At 41.7% G+C, this 15,491-nt stretch overlaps 1 protein-coding gene across 2 annotated transcripts in view; it reads left to right on the forward strand.

The window, feature by feature from the left end:
• Positions 1-15,491, forward strand: part of CNNM1 (cyclin and CBS domain divalent metal cation transport mediator 1) — a 75,360-nt gene that overhangs the window by 34,467 nt on the left and 25,402 nt on the right. Inside the window, exons 2-6 of one of the 2 annotated variants that reach the window (XM_056531878.1) lie at positions 1,168-1,311; positions 7,350-7,490; positions 8,470-8,639; positions 11,901-12,000; positions 12,458-12,508. In XM_056531878.1, the coding sequence (XP_056387853.1) occupies positions 1,168-1,311; positions 7,350-7,490; positions 8,470-8,639; positions 11,901-12,000; positions 12,458-12,508 (606 nt within the window). The remainder of the gene's footprint in view (positions 1-1,167; positions 1,312-7,349; positions 7,491-8,469; positions 8,640-11,900; positions 12,001-12,457; positions 12,509-15,491) is intronic. The other variant, XM_056531879.1, reaches the window with a different exon arrangement.

The following is a 15,491-nucleotide window of genomic DNA, read 5'->3' on the forward strand; positions in this document are numbered from 1 at the left end:
GCCCTTCAAATCCACTTCAAAACTGAACTGGTCCCTGAAAAATTCAGATTTTGAAAATTTTGAGAAAAATTGCTGCTGAACTTTGAAGCCCTCTGATGTCTTCCAAAAGTAAAAACATTTCAACTTTATTACACAAACATAAAGTAGACATATTGTATATGTGAATCAATATATAATTTATTTGAAATGTCTGTCTCCCTTACAAGCAGAGAGCTTCAAAGTAAAAAAAAAAAAAGGAAAATTTTCAATTTTTCCATGAAATTTTTGAATTTTTCACCAAGAAATGATGCAAGTATCGCCGAAAATTTACCACTAACATAAAGTAGAATATGTCACGAAAAAACAATCTTCAATGAAAGGTAAAAGCATCCCAGAGTTATTAATGCTTAAAGTGACAGTGGTCAGATATGCGAAAAATGGCCGGGTCCTACACTGAAAATTGGCTGGGTCCTTAAGGAGTTAAGCTAATTGGCAGAATAAGCCTGCGAGTCACCTTTAAAGTGAAGTCTGTGTGTTGTCTTCTTGTGATCCTCGGATTGTCTACTTTATCTAACATTGGGTTTTATATATATATATATATATATATATATATATATATATATATATATATATACCAAAAGGCCCCTATTTTAGTTAAAAGCTTAAGATTTTGTAAGGCAAGGTACCTGCAAAAATTAGACCAAACAATACAGTTAAAGGGTACGATCTGCTGTATATTGTCTGCAGCTGATTTTGCTACCCATTGACCTTGTGGGGTAGCAAAATTAGCTGCAGATAATATGCAGCATATCCTGAATGTATAAATGTTCCCAAAAAAGACACATTTTGTCCTGAGGATAGCATGCCCATACACAAGGCATCCCTTTCATACAGTATATACTGTATAGTAGATGTGTAAGGGCTTGCATACAGGTATATTATGGCTCCATACAACTGTGGCATTGAAAACCACATCCAAAAAGGGAATGGGATCTGTTAGGTTTCTCCAGTATCTGAAATCCCGCAAAGCTGTTATTGCTACTTTTTATGTGGTCTAACTTTGGGACAAGAAGTAAAAAAAAGAAGAAAGCTAAATATTTAATGTTATATTTCTGAGTATAACAGCTTATATATCCTTCTGTAGACAAAAAGTTGCTTGACCGCAGTTTTACTTTTGGATTGTCACAGGTAAATCTCACCTGGCCATAGTGCAAAGGGTCAATGACGAAGGAGAAGGGGATCCATTTTATGAAGTAATGGGAATTGTTACACTAGAAGATATCATAGAAGAGATCATAAAGTCAGAGATCCTAGATGAGACCGATCTGTACAGTAAGTATTATGTTATGTGAGGGCTAAATCTATCTATACTCAATCTTGAACTCACCTTTCACTTAGGTCATCCCAACACAGTCCATGTCCAAAATACGCAACTCGCTGATGCCATCTACACATAGACACAATACTTTTCAGCATCCAAAGGGTTTAAATGGTCTCAGAAATGGTATGGATTCTGACAGCATAAAAAGACCAAACAATTTGAAGACTGTGGACACCTTTGAACTGATTTTTTTTATTGTTAGTTTGTTTCCTGACTGTAAAATAAAGCAATTTTCTAAATTGTCTTTTTTCCCTCATATAATGCACACTTACCAGCACTATTGCTAAGTGCTATCTGTTTCATGCCAGTTCAGCTGCATCCATATGTTTCATTACTGTAGCAGATTCAGTTCTGGGTCAGATGACTTCCTGTAAACTACAGGACAACATCAGCAGCTCCCAGACTCCTCATCACCCTGCTCTATCTGTATACTGCTGCTGCTGTCTCCGTTAGATCAGGATATATTGGATGCGAGTCAGTACACTTAATACTGTGGAGTTATATATACCATCTCTGAAGACTTTAAATCTTCACCGCTAAAACACCTCAATTGTGATCATAGGTTGATTCACTTCACCTCATGGCAATAGATCTTCAAAAAATACATTTTAAATAAGAAGATGCATCACAATGGCATATAATGAATCTAAGCAGTTCACCTGGCTGGACTCCAGTAGCATATAGTTGGTATAGTTAGGTGAACTGCTTAGACTCAAGTAGGTTGGTGTCAGTTCATATTATATGCAGTTTTGATGCATTTTCTTAGGGTGCATTTTTTATTAGAGAAATATTGGCAAAACTTTTAACAACCTGTAGAAGGGTAAGGAGACAGAACTAGATCTATCAGTGACTGCACTTAGGATTTAGAGCACGTGCAGTGATGAAAAACCTCCACACCCTCTTTTTGCAAAGCCAGAGGCATCATGGGAAATTATGGCAGTATTAGGGCAGCACGGTGGCTCAGTGGTTAGCACTGTTGTCTTTTAGCATTGGCTTCCTGTGTTCAAATCTGCAAGGAGTTTGTATGTTTTCTGCGTATTTGCATGGGTTTTCTCTGGATACTCTAATTTCTCCCCACACTCCAAAAACATACTGATACATACTAGTACAGTAGAATCTCCCAAAAGCGGACACTCACAGGAAAAAAAAAACAACAACTGTCTGCTGTTGAGAGATGTCTCCTATTGGGAAAAAAGCTAAAAAAAAAATGTTTCTGAATACTGTACTGTAATCACTACAGAGTGTAATTGTCTATAAAACACAATAAAAAAGCAAAATTACAGTAGAATTTCCTCGTGCCGTGTAACCACCCCTTATCCCCTGTACCATTTCATCCCCCCCCCCGTGCAATTTTATTTCCCCTCTTCATCCCTCCAATGCCACTTCATTCCTCCTTCCTTGAACCCCCTTTGCCACTTTATTCCCCCTGTGCCTTTTCATTCCCCCTTTATTACCCTCTGTGCAAATTCATCACCCTCTCTATACCACCCCCTGTGCAATTTCATTCCCCAACAGGCTCAGGTGCATGGGCTCTCAGTAGCTTTGACGTTCTGATGTCCTCTGCGCTGCACTCACTGAGAGGCTGTATGCAGCGATGAGTGATGCTCCTGATGTCACTTGTCAGTGCCTGCAGCCACCACTGGTGCCGTCAGTAAGTGCAGCGCAGAGGAAATCAGGAGAACTTCAAATTCGCTGAGAGCCCCTGCACTGCAGCCTGCTGGCCAGGTAAGAAGAACAACAGGAGGAGGAGGGAAGGGGAAAAGTAATGTGTCACAAGGGGTAAAGGGTAGGTGTCCACCAAGGGAAATTTTACTGTAGTCCTGAGGTTAATGTTAATTGACCTATAAACTGAAGTCTCGGCTTAGGTCCAATCGGGCTTGAGAAAATTCAGGTTTGTACAAAAGTAGGAGGCTGACAAGAAGTGATCTTGGGGTGCTGAGTTTTTTTGTGGGGCGGAGGGGGGGTAAGATGTGGCTTTTTACAAAAAATTTGAGACTAAGGTCATGTTAACACAGCGGGATTCTGCTGAAATTTAAAGACCAATATGTTTAATGGAATTCCGCAGCTGTTCCATTTCCATCCTATTCCCTGTCCCATTTCCAACCTATTCTGCTGTTCCCAAATTTCCAACCTATCTTTAAATTTTGGAATTGCTGGCGGTGGCCCCTTGTGAAAGGGGAGGTACCATTATATACTTACCTGACCGCATTTTGCCGATGATCTTTTCTTTCCAGCCTCTGTTTGCTGTGGCGACCAGCATGGCTGGTAACCCTATCAGGAGGCAGAGACACAAGGCCAATTCTGCACTATATAATCTACATTATGCTGCACTACATGCTTAAAGGGGTACTCCAGTGGAAAACTTTTGTTTTTAAATCAACTGGTGCCAGAAAGTTAAACAGATTTGTAAATAACTTCTATTAAAAATTCTTAATCCTTCCATTACATGTCAGCTGCTGTACACTACAGAGGAAATTCTTTTTTTTGGGATTTCTTTTCTGCTGAACTTTGAAGCCCTCCGATGTCTTCCAAAAGTAAAAACATGTCAACTTTATGATGCAAACATAAAGTAGACATATTGAGGTACATTTATCAATGTTTGCTTATGTATTCTTTTTTTTAGTAATTTTTTCCTTACTTTTTTTTTTGCTTATGTGTGACTTATTTATCAACTGGTTTCAGTTTGTTGATAATTTTCTTTCACGTAAGCAATTTTTCCTTTTTTACTTTGGTAGTAGCTTTTTCTGCTCCACGTTTGAGCTGGAGTAAATTTAGTCAATTTTTAACCCTGTTTAACCTTTTTATTGCGCAGTTGCGACTGTCGCAGTTAATAAATACCTGACTATCCGTAGTCCATTTTAAAATTATTACTACGTAATTTTTGGAAAACTTGCTTTTCTCGCTTTCCAGTCAAAATGTCGCACGAAAAATAACGTAGTCGCAGTTGCGCCAATTTTACTACAATTATAGTAAAGAAAACCTGACTAAACCCGTTGATAAATGTCCATAATTGTGTTTGTGAATCAATATGTAGTTTATTTGGGATGTCCATTTTCCTTATAAGCAGAGAGTTTTAAAGTAAAAGAAAAATGCTACATTTTCAAATTTACCACTAACATAAAGTAGAATATGTCACGAAAAATCAATCTCGGAATCAGAATGAAAAGTAAAAGCATCCCAGAGTTATTAATGCTTAAAGTGACAGTAGTCAGGTGTGCAAAAAATGCATGGGTCCTTAAAGGGGTACTCCGGTGAAAACCTTTTTTCCTTTAAATCAACTGGTGGCAGAAAGTTAAACATATTTGTAAATTACTTCTATTAAAAAATCTTAATCCTTCCAGTACTTATTAGCTGATGAATGGTACAGAGGAAATTCCTTTCTTTTTGGAACACTAATGACATCATGAGCACAGTGCTCTCTGCTGACATCTCTGTTCATTTTAGCAACCATACATAGCAGATGCATGCTAAGGGCAGCATGGTGGCTCAGTGCTTAGCACTGCTGCCTTGCAGTGCTGGGGACTTGGGTTCAAATCCCACTAAGGACGACAATAAAAAAAAAAGCATTATAATTATTATAATAGCGTCAGCAGAGAGAACTGTGCTCGTGATGTCATCAGAGAGCATTCCAAAAAGAAAATAATTTCCTCTGTAGTATTCAGCAGCTAATAAGTACAGGAAGGATAACAATTTTTTAATAGAAGTAATTTACAAATATGTAATCCCTTTAACTTTCTGCCACCAGTTGATTTAAAAGAAAAAAGGTTTTCACCGGAGTACCCCTTTAAGGTGAAAATGTGCTGGGTCCTTAAGGGGTTAAATTTAGCGGAATTCCCTTCAGAGCCCCATTGAAGTTAATGGGACTCTGAATTCGAGCAGAATCTGTGTTTTGAAAGCACTGAAATTCTAATTCCGCAAAACTGTGAAAAATCCGCAGTCTGCTTTTCTGAGTGGAATAGCAGATATTCTGCCATGTGAACATAGCCTGAGGCTGCCGGTGTGCCAGGAGCAGAAATCTAAGACAACGTAGCTTGTTATAAATGTGGTGTGTGCTGAGACCAGGCCTCCCCGTACAAAGCTGAACCCCAGCTTTCTGCCCCCTTGGTGTGAGTGGCGCAAACTGTAAAAAGCTGCAACATTTTAATATTTCAAGGATTTCAATTTCAGCAGAAAACTGAACGTGCAGCAAGATGCATATACCATTTCTCTGAAATATCTTCATTTTGAATTTGAGAGTCCATTTTACATTTAAAAAAAAATTACGTCAGCTCTTCGTTTTTCTCTTCTTTTTTTTTTGAGGGGGAGGGTATTATTTAATCCCTTAAAACCCATGGACATGTTTGATCCAGTTATTGCTTGTCTGGGAACTAGTTATCTAGTTATCATAGAATAGCACGTGATATGCTTCCTCCTGAATTTTCCAGGATATACAATTTGGGCCAAACTCAGCAATTTTGGCACAAAAAAACAAACAAGAATGGGGTGATAAAAAGCAAACAAAAGTGGCATGAAAATGAACTCATACATACTTTCATATTTTCTGGTACATTGTGCAATAAAGAATTTCTGGACACTCTCCCTAATTCTAAAAGTTTATTGCCCCTTTTCGAGAAATGAACCATATTGTGGACCATATGCATCCATAGACCACAATTACATTTATATTATGATGTCTATTTTGCTACATTGCAGTAGCCTGTTCTGTTATCTGTAAAGAGCTTTGTGCATTTTTGTGCTAAAGTGCCATTTTGACCACTATTTGTACATTATACGCAATTTGTCTATGGATATTAAGACATACCGTATTTATCGGGGTATACCACACACCGGCCTATAACACGCACCCTCATTTTATCAAGGATATTTGGGTAAAAAAAGTTTTTTACCCAAATATCCTTTGTGAAATGAGGGTGCGTGTGTGTGCATGCGTATACCCCGATACATCCCCAGGAAAGGCAGGGGGAGAGGGGCCGTCGCTGCCCGCTTCTCTCCCCCTGCCTTTCCTGGGGTCTAGAGCCCTGCTGCCGGCCCTTCTCTCCCGCTGGCTATCTGCGCCGCTGTCCGTTCTCTCCCCCTGACTATTGGTGCCGGCGCACCATTGCCGTCGCCGATAGCCAGGGGGAGAGAAGCGGCGCCGGCAATGGGGCAGCGGCGCCGACAGCCAGGGGGAGAGAAGGGGCAGCGGCACCCATTGCCGGCGCCGCTGCCCCGTTGCCTCCCCCATCCCCGGTTGTATAATTACCTGTTGCCGGGGTCGGGTCCGCGCTGCTTCCGGCCTCCGGTGTGCGTCCCCTGCGTCGTTGCTATGCACTGCGCAGCGCAATGACGAATGACGTCACTCGTCATTGCGCCACGCCGCGCAGTGCATAGCAACGACGCAGGGGACGCACACCGGAGGCCGGAAGCAGCGCGGACCTGACCCCGGCAACAGGTGATGGGGGAGGCAACGGGGCAGCAGCGCAATGGGTGCCGCTGCCCCTTCTCTCCCCCTGGCTGTCGGCGCCGGCAATGGGGCGCCGTCACCGATAGTCAGGGGGAGAGAACGGGCAGCGGCACCGATAGCAGGGGGAGAGAAGGGCCGGCAGCAGGGCTCTAGACCCCAGGACAGGCAGGGGCAGAGAAGCCAGCAGCACTGGCGGTCTCTGCACCTGCAAAGCCGCTGGAGTTCATTGATTTAAAGTGCCCGCGTTAAATCATTGAACTGCAGCGGCTTATCGGCGTATAACACGCAGGTAGACTTTAGGCTAAAAAATTTTGCCAAAAGGTAAATACAGTATTTACCAGAATAAGGCATCATACACACAAGCCATCTGCAGGGACTGGTATGGTATTGCTATATGACTCGAGACTACTGAGCAGAAAATAATGGTACAGATCCTGTATATATGTACTAACATAAAGTTGAGTTTCTAAAATTAAAATACGCTTTTCCAGTATAAATAGTTTTAATAAAGATCTAAAATGTTATTTATTACATAATTTTGTTTAGCTGATAACAGGAAGAAGGAAAGAATTCCTCACCGGGAAAGGAAACCGCAGGACTTCTCCTTGTTCAAGCTGTCGGACAGTGAGATGAAGGTGAAGATTTCTCCTCAGCTTCTGCTGGCTACACATCGATTCATGGCAACAGGTTGGTATTCTCCCACATTGATGCATGGTTCTGATTTCGGGCTCTCTGCTGTCGACAAATCTCATATTGGCTTTATTTTATTACGTTTGTGAACGACCAAGATAGCTTGACGTTTGAAAATCTAATGCTTGTATACATCTGGAAATATGGATATCGGGGGAGATTTATCAAAACCTGTGCACAGGAAAAGTGGGCAGTTGCCCATAGAAGCCAATTAAATTGTTTCTCTTTAGAGGCCATTTTGCACAGGTTTTGATAAATCTCCCTACACTTGATACAGCCATGTCATACCATTTGATTTGCAGCCCCCTGCAATAAGAGCTTATCGCCGGATATTTCTGCAGTGTGACCTATGACAAGCTATCCCATTTATATAACCATGAACCACTGTGTTTCCATTTAGTTTTTTACAATGTGGTACCACATAATTGTACCCTTATACATTTAAAGGGGTACTCCACTGGCCAGCGTTCCGAAAATTTACTTCAGAATGCTTTGTGCGCATTGCGGGGCTCGGCCACGCCCCCTCGTGACGTCAGGTGTGGCATGAAATCACGAGGGGTGTGGCCTGACCCCCGCAGCGCGCACACAGCGTTCGGAAGTAAATGTTCCGAACGCTGGCCAGTGGAGTACCCCTTTAAAGCCAACACGATCTGCCAACAGCAGCTTTCTTATGACAGTTTCTAGGTAGCAAGAGAGAAAAGCAACTGAATTATAAGTAAAAACTGCAAAGATTTTTTACAGGTTTACTGGATTTTGTTAACTTTATGGTTGAGGTAGGACTAGGTTTATGCCACATTTGGCCATACAGTTGAGTATATTTAATAAGAAGTAATCGCAAAGCGGCAAAAACGAAGAGGACCGAAGCGCTGCATAGTGCGTTTGCTTTCTTTTTGATACACGTTTTTATATGATGATTGTTTTAGACTATTTTTACTTCAAATAAATTACTAAGATTATCTGTAAATGTCATTTTCAGAGATTGAGCCTTTCAAAGCTCCATACCTGTCAGAGAAAATTCTGCTACGTTTGCTGAAACATCCACATGTGATCCAAGAACTGAAGTTTGATGATAAAAATAAAAGGTCTTCAGAACATTTTCTTTATCAGCGCAATAAACCAGTGGACTATTTTATTTTAATCCTCCAGGTACATATTATATTATGTGTGGATTATTTATTTTTATTTACCCTGCCTGGGTGGATGGATTCTAATGGGGCAGATTTTATGCAGAAATTTCTGAAACTATAAATCAGTCCATTTATCAGAATGGGTTTCTTTCTGCAGCAAGTAGATGGATTTCTGCCAGTTCAATTCTGATGGATGAAACACTTGCTTAAAGGGGTACTCCGGTGAAAACCTTTCTTTTTGGAACACTGATGACATCACGAGCACAGTGCTCTCTGCTGACATCTCTGTTCATTTTAGCAACCATACATAGCAGATGCATGCTAAGGGCAGCATGGTGGCTCAGTGGTTAGCAGTGCTGGGGACTTGGGTTCAAATCCCACTAAGGACAACAATAAAAAAAAAAAGCATTATTATTATTATAATAGCGTCAGCAGAGAGAACTGTGCTTGTGATGTCATCAGAGAGCATTCCAAAAAGAAAAGAATTTCCTCTGTAGTATTCAGCAGCTAATAAGTACAGGAAGGATTAAGATTTTTTAATAGAAGTAATTTACAAATATGTTTAACTTTCTGCCACCAGTTGATTTAAAAGAAGAAAGGTTTTCACCGGAGTACCCCTTTAAATTTCTGCAGCAAAATTTGTGCATGTGAATTCACTTGAGGGGCTGGTTCACACATTGATTAACCTGCAGTGGAAATCCACAGTTAGTTTTGCTATAATTTACTTTAATGGGTCTGCGGAAAATCAGCCATTGTGGCAGATTTGCAGATTCCAGTGCACCCATTGTATTGAATGGTAGCTGCAAGTTATCAACGCGTAAACGCACCCTTGGGCCACTTGCAAATCTTTCAATTATAGTTATTCTCTGTGCTGGTCCCTTTTGTGGTTTTGGCTTAAAGGGGCACTCCAGTGGAAAACTATTTTTTTTAAATCAGCTAGTGCCAGAAAGTTAAACAGATTTGTAAATTACTCTAAAAAAGTATAATTTTTTTAAAAAAAAACATATCCTTCCAGTACTTATCAGCTGCTGTATACTACAGCGAAAGTTTTTTTCTTTTTGAATTTATTTTCTGTCTGACCACAGTGCTCTCTGCTGACACCTCTTTCCATGTCAAGAACTGTCCAGAGCAGGAGAGGTTTGCTATGGGAATTTGCTCCTGCTCTAGACAGTTCCTGACATGGACAGAAGTGTCAGCAGAGAGCACTGTGGTCAGACAGAATAGAAATTAAAATAGAAAAGAACTTCCTCTAGCATACAGCAGCTGATAAGTACTGGAAGGATTAAGATTTTTTTAAAAGAAGTCTTTTACAAATCTGTTTAACTTTCTGCCACCAGTTGATGTAAAAAAAAAATGTTTTCCCTTTAAAGGGGTACTCCCATGGAAAACTTTTTTTTAAATAAACTGGTGCCAGAAAGTTAAACAGATTTGTAAATCACTTCTATTAAAAAATCTTAAACCTTCCAGTACTTTTTAGGGGCTGTATACTAAAGAGAAATCCAAAAAATAAATGCATTTCCTCTGATGTCATGACCACAGTGCTCTCTGCTGACCTCTGCTGTCCATTTTAGGAACTGTCAAGAGCAGCATTTGTTTGCTATGGGGATTTTCTCCAGCTCTGGACAGTTCCTAAAATGGACAGCAGAGGTCAGCAGAGAGCACTGTGGTCATGACGTCAGAGGAAATGCATTTCTTTTTTGGATTTCTCTTTAGTATACAGCCCCTAAAAAGTACTGGAAGGATTAAGATTTTTTAATAGAAGTGATTTACAAATCTGTTTAAGTTTCTGGCACCAGTTAATTTAAAAAAAAAAAAAAAAAAAAAAAAGCTTTCCACGGGAGTACCCCTTTAACCCCTTAAGGACGCAGGACGTAAATGTACGTCCTGGTGAGGTGGTACTTAACGCACCAGGACGTACATTTACGTCCTGTGCATAACCGCGGGCATCGGAGCGATGCCCGTGTCATGCGCGGCTGATCCCGGCTGCTGATCGCAGCCAGGGACCCGCCGGCAATGGCCGACGCCCGCGATCTCGCGGGCGTCCGCCATTAACCCCTCAGGTGCCGGGATCAATACAGATCCCGGCATCTGCGGCAGTTCGCGATGTAAATGAACGATCGGATCGGCCGCAGCGCTGCTGCGGGGATCCGATCATTCATAACGCCGCACGGAGGTCCCCTCACCTTCCTCCGTGCGGCTCCCGGCGTCTCCTGCTCTGGTCTGTGATCGAGCAGACCAGAGCAGGAGATGACCGATAGTACTGATCTGTTCTATGTCCTATACATAGAACAGATCAGTATTAGCAATCATGGTATTGCTATGAATAGTCCCCTATGGGGACTATTCAAGTGAAAAAAAAATGTAAAAAAATGTAAAAGTAAAAGTTAAAAAAAAGTGAAAAATCTCCTCCCCCAATAAAAAAGTAAAACGTCCGTTTTTTCCTATTTTACCCCCAAAAAGCGTAAAAAATATTTTTTATAGACATATTTGGTATCGCCGCGTGCGTAAATGTCCGAACTATTAAAATAAAATGTTAATGATCCCGTACGGTGAACGGCGTGAACGAAAAAAAAAAAAAAAGTCCAAAATTCCTACTTTTTTAATAAATTTTATTTAAAAAAAAATATAAAAAATGTATTAAAAGTTTTTTATATGCAAATGTGGTATCAAAAAAAGTACAGATCATGGCGCAAAAAATGAGCCCCCATACCGCCACTTATACGGAAAAATAAAAAAGTTAGAGGTCATCAAAATAAAGGGATTATAAACGTACTAATTTGGTTAAAAAGTTTGTGATTTTTTTTAAGCGCAACAATAATATAAAAATATATAATAATGGGTATCATTTTAATCGTATTGACCCTCAAAATAAAGAACACGTGTCATTTTTACCATAAATTGTAAGGCGTGAAAACAAAACCTTCCAAAATTTGCAAAATTGCGTTTTTCGTTTTAATTTCCCCACAAAAATAGTGTTTTTTGGTTGCGCCATACATTTTATAATATAATGAGTTATGTCATTACAAAGGACAACTGGTCGCACATAAAACAAGCCCTCATACTAGTCTGTGGATGAAAATATAAAAGAGTTATGATTTTTAGAAGACGAGGAGGAAAAAATGAAAACGTAAAAATTAAATTGTCTGAGTCCTTAAGGCCAAAATGGGCTGAGTCCTTAAGGGGTTAAAATGCTGACCAAAAATTCAACATATGAAATAGGCCTTATGATAACCTTATTACATAGACGCTCCAGCAGCCTTTTCTTTCTTGTTCTTCAAAGGGAAAAGTGGAAGTCGAAGTTGGAAAAGAGGGATTGCGATTTGAGAATGGAGCTTTCACCTACTATGGTGTTCCTGCTATACTGACCACTGTGTCCTCTGGTAATGATTTTTGATATATAATACTTTATATATATAATACTGTAATCTATGATATCCTTTTTTCAATGTCTTGTAGCATATGTGGACTGAGTCCTAACCATAAGAGACATCCACCGCCAGAACACTCTTACTAGCAATCAGCTGACCACCATAGGTCTCACTTCTGGCACCCACAACCCCCACCCCCCCCCCCCCACAAATAGCTGATTTTGCCTAGTAAATTCTTTAGCAACCAGACATTTCCCCTGCACTTGTCGGTGCAGGATAAATGTAGTAGATCATAGTGGATATTCAGATTAATGAATACAGTATGTGGATGTTTTTTTTCTGGCTCATAGGTGGCGGTCCTGAGCAGGGGATCCCTGTCTATTACATCCATATGCCCAAATGTATATATTTATATTTTCCTCTTTTTTGGCACATTAACAAAAAACTACTGATGTTTTTCTTTCTTCAGTAGACAATGATGTGAGAAAAGTTGGGAGTTTAGCTGGATCATCCTTTCTCTGTAAGTATAACCACTAGCAGGTATGTTTAAGTTTATAGGCTGATATCTTGGTAATATAAAATACATAGCAAGAGTTTGGTTTGTCAAGCCATGCCATTATAGGGCAAATTGAGCATTATGTAGTTAACATTCACATTAGTTTTTTTTTCCGTAAACAGTGCTTCTCCTGACCTAGTGCTAAGCCAGAAATTGCAATCACCACAAAGTACAGTAACCCCCCCGACATGCGATGGCCCCGACATATGATAAAATCGACATACGATGGCCTCTCAGAGGCCATCGCATGTCGATGTCAGCATCAACATACGATGCTTTTATATGTGGGGGCCATCGCATTAACTGCTATCCGACAGCGCAAAATGCTTAAGCTGCTGTCCGATAGCAGTTTAAGCATCACGGACAGGTTCACTTACCTATCCCCGCTGCTGCGGATCCACTTCGCGATCCTCCGGCGTCTTCTGCATCTTCTCCGGGGTCCGGGCCTTGCTTTCCGGGCGTCGTTATTACGTCACTACGCACGCCGTGCCGGCGCAGCAGCGTAATAACGTCACCAGAAAGCGAGGCCCGGACCCTACAGAAGATGCGGAAGAAGCCGGAGGATCCCGAAGAAGACACCGGAACAGCGGGACAGCATCGGGAGCCCCTTGGACAGCATCGGGAGCGGTGAGGACGCGGTCCGGAGCGACGGGGACAGGTGAGTATAACTTCCTATACTTTACATTGCACGGATCCCTCAACATACGATGGATTTGACAAACGATGGGTCATTTGGAACGAATTACCATCGTATGTTGAGGGACCACTGTAGTGGGTCGTGAACAGCACTTTCTCAGAAAAAAACTGAAGTGTCTGTAGTGCTCCCTGAAATTGACCATTATGATGCCATCATATCAATAACACACATGCTGGAATATGAAGGGTACATCATCATGTGCTGAAAACATCCACCACTAATGCACATTTTTCAACAAATCTGCATAAATCAGCAGCAAAATTCAAGTGTGTAACATGACTATTTTATTGCAGATTTGCAGTACATTTCCAGAGAGAGATTTATTAAACTGGTTTCTGACATGCCAGTCTTAAAATAAAGCCGCCTGTCTGCAGGGGAAGATTAAAAAAATGGCATGTTTGTGACCCAACCCCTCTTTCATATGGTGTCACGCCCACTTTTTATCATGCATCTGCCCACATGGTGGAACACAAAGTGACATAAAATCGCAAAAATGTGGTGACTTTTTCCCATTTATGCCAGGCGAAGGGATGATAAATACCCCAATAGCCCCTTCATCTTCATTTCTCAACATTGAAACAGGTGAAATCTGAATCTAATATTTGCAACAAAAATTGACATGGATTGCAAAATCTGCCCCTCATTTTAATCTTCATGCAGAGAAATTCTGCAGCAGGTGGATTAGATTTGATCATTTCATCCACACAGCCTATATACATATATATATATATATATATGTGATGGCCCAGTACGGGAGGTGTTACCCCGTGCACCTGCTGTCCTGTCAGGCAGCCTCCTTCACTGTCCCCAAGGCCCCTGCACTTGTTTCCCCATTGTAAATATGTTTCTCTATCGGCTCCATTGGGGGACACAGACTATGGGTATATGCTGCTGTCTCTAGGAGGTTCGACACTATGGCAACAAGAAAAATCAGCTCCTCCCAGCAGGGTATACCCGCCCACAGGCACCTGAGGTAATCAGTTTTTGCTTAGTGCCTAGTGTCTCCTCTTCCCAAGTGATTCGCACCATGCTCAGGGCTTGCAAGCCCTCCTCTGCGAAAATTTACCACAGTACCTGGCGGTTTTATTTTCGTTGGTGTGAAACTCAGCCTTTTTCTCGTTTTCCTTTCCCCGACTCCTTTCCTTTTTGCAGTCGGGGCTGGAACAAGGGTTGGCTTAAGGGTTAAGTTTCGGCCCTTTCCATTCTTTTTCAAGGTCCTCTGGCGTCCAATTCTCATGTCCAGACCTTTTTCAGGGAGTGGCACACGCTGCCCCTCCTTATCGGTCCCCTTCTCCCCCTTGGGACTTTAACTTGGTCTTAGGTGCCCTGCAAGGCGCTCCTTTTGAACCTCTCAGGGACATTCCTCTTCGCCTCCTTTCCTGGAAGGTGGCTTCCTTATTGCTATTACCTCTATTAGGAGGGTGTCAGTGCTGGCAGCTCTCTCCTGCCACTCTCTCTTCCTGGTTGTACACCAGGACAAGTTGTTTTCTGTCCAGATCCGTCCTTCTTACCAAAGGTGGTTTCGGCCTTTCATCTCAATGAGGACATCGTCCTGCCGTCTTTTTGTCCGGCCCCTTCTCATCCCAGGGAGCGTTTTCTCCCCAAACTTGATGTGGTGAGGGATGTTCGGACCTATCTCTCAGTCACTTCTTCCTTTCGGCAGTGTGACTCCTTTTTTGTTTTTCCGGAAGGTTGTTGTAAAGGACAACCTGCTTCCAAGGCCACCATTTCTCGGTGGATCCAATCTGCTATTTCGGAAGCTTACCGCTGAAAGGGGTAGATCCCATCCCTCAGGGTTTTGGCTCATTCCACCCGTTCTGTCGGGGCATCCTGGGCCCTCCGCAACAAGGCTTCAGCCTCGCAGATCTGTAAGTGGCCACATGGTCGTCTTGCACACTTTCGCAAGGTTCTACCAGATTCATACCTTTGCATCAGCTGATGCTAGTCTGGGCCGTAAGGTGTTGCGGGCGGCGGTGGTCCAACCGTCCACTTGACTGATTTCCTTGCCCACCCAAGTAACGGCTTTGGTATGTCCCATAGTCTGTGTCCCCCAATGGATCCGATAGAGAAAAGGAGATTTTTATGCTTACTGTAAAATCTCTTTCTCGAAGGATCCATTGGGGGATACAGCTCCCACCCTGTTCTGGTGTTTCTATTTCAGTCATCTGTTCGAGGGTGTGTTCAGTTACCTTTTCTTCTGGTTGCTCGGACAGTCTGTGGTTTTTCTCTTGACCTGTCGGTCTTCTATTG

The sequence above is a fragment of the Hyla sarda genome, chromosome 7 (assembly GCF_029499605.1).
Source record: "Hyla sarda isolate aHylSar1 chromosome 7, aHylSar1.hap1, whole genome shotgun sequence".
Classification (NCBI taxonomy): Eukaryota; Metazoa; Chordata; class Amphibia; order Anura; family Hylidae; genus Hyla; species Hyla sarda.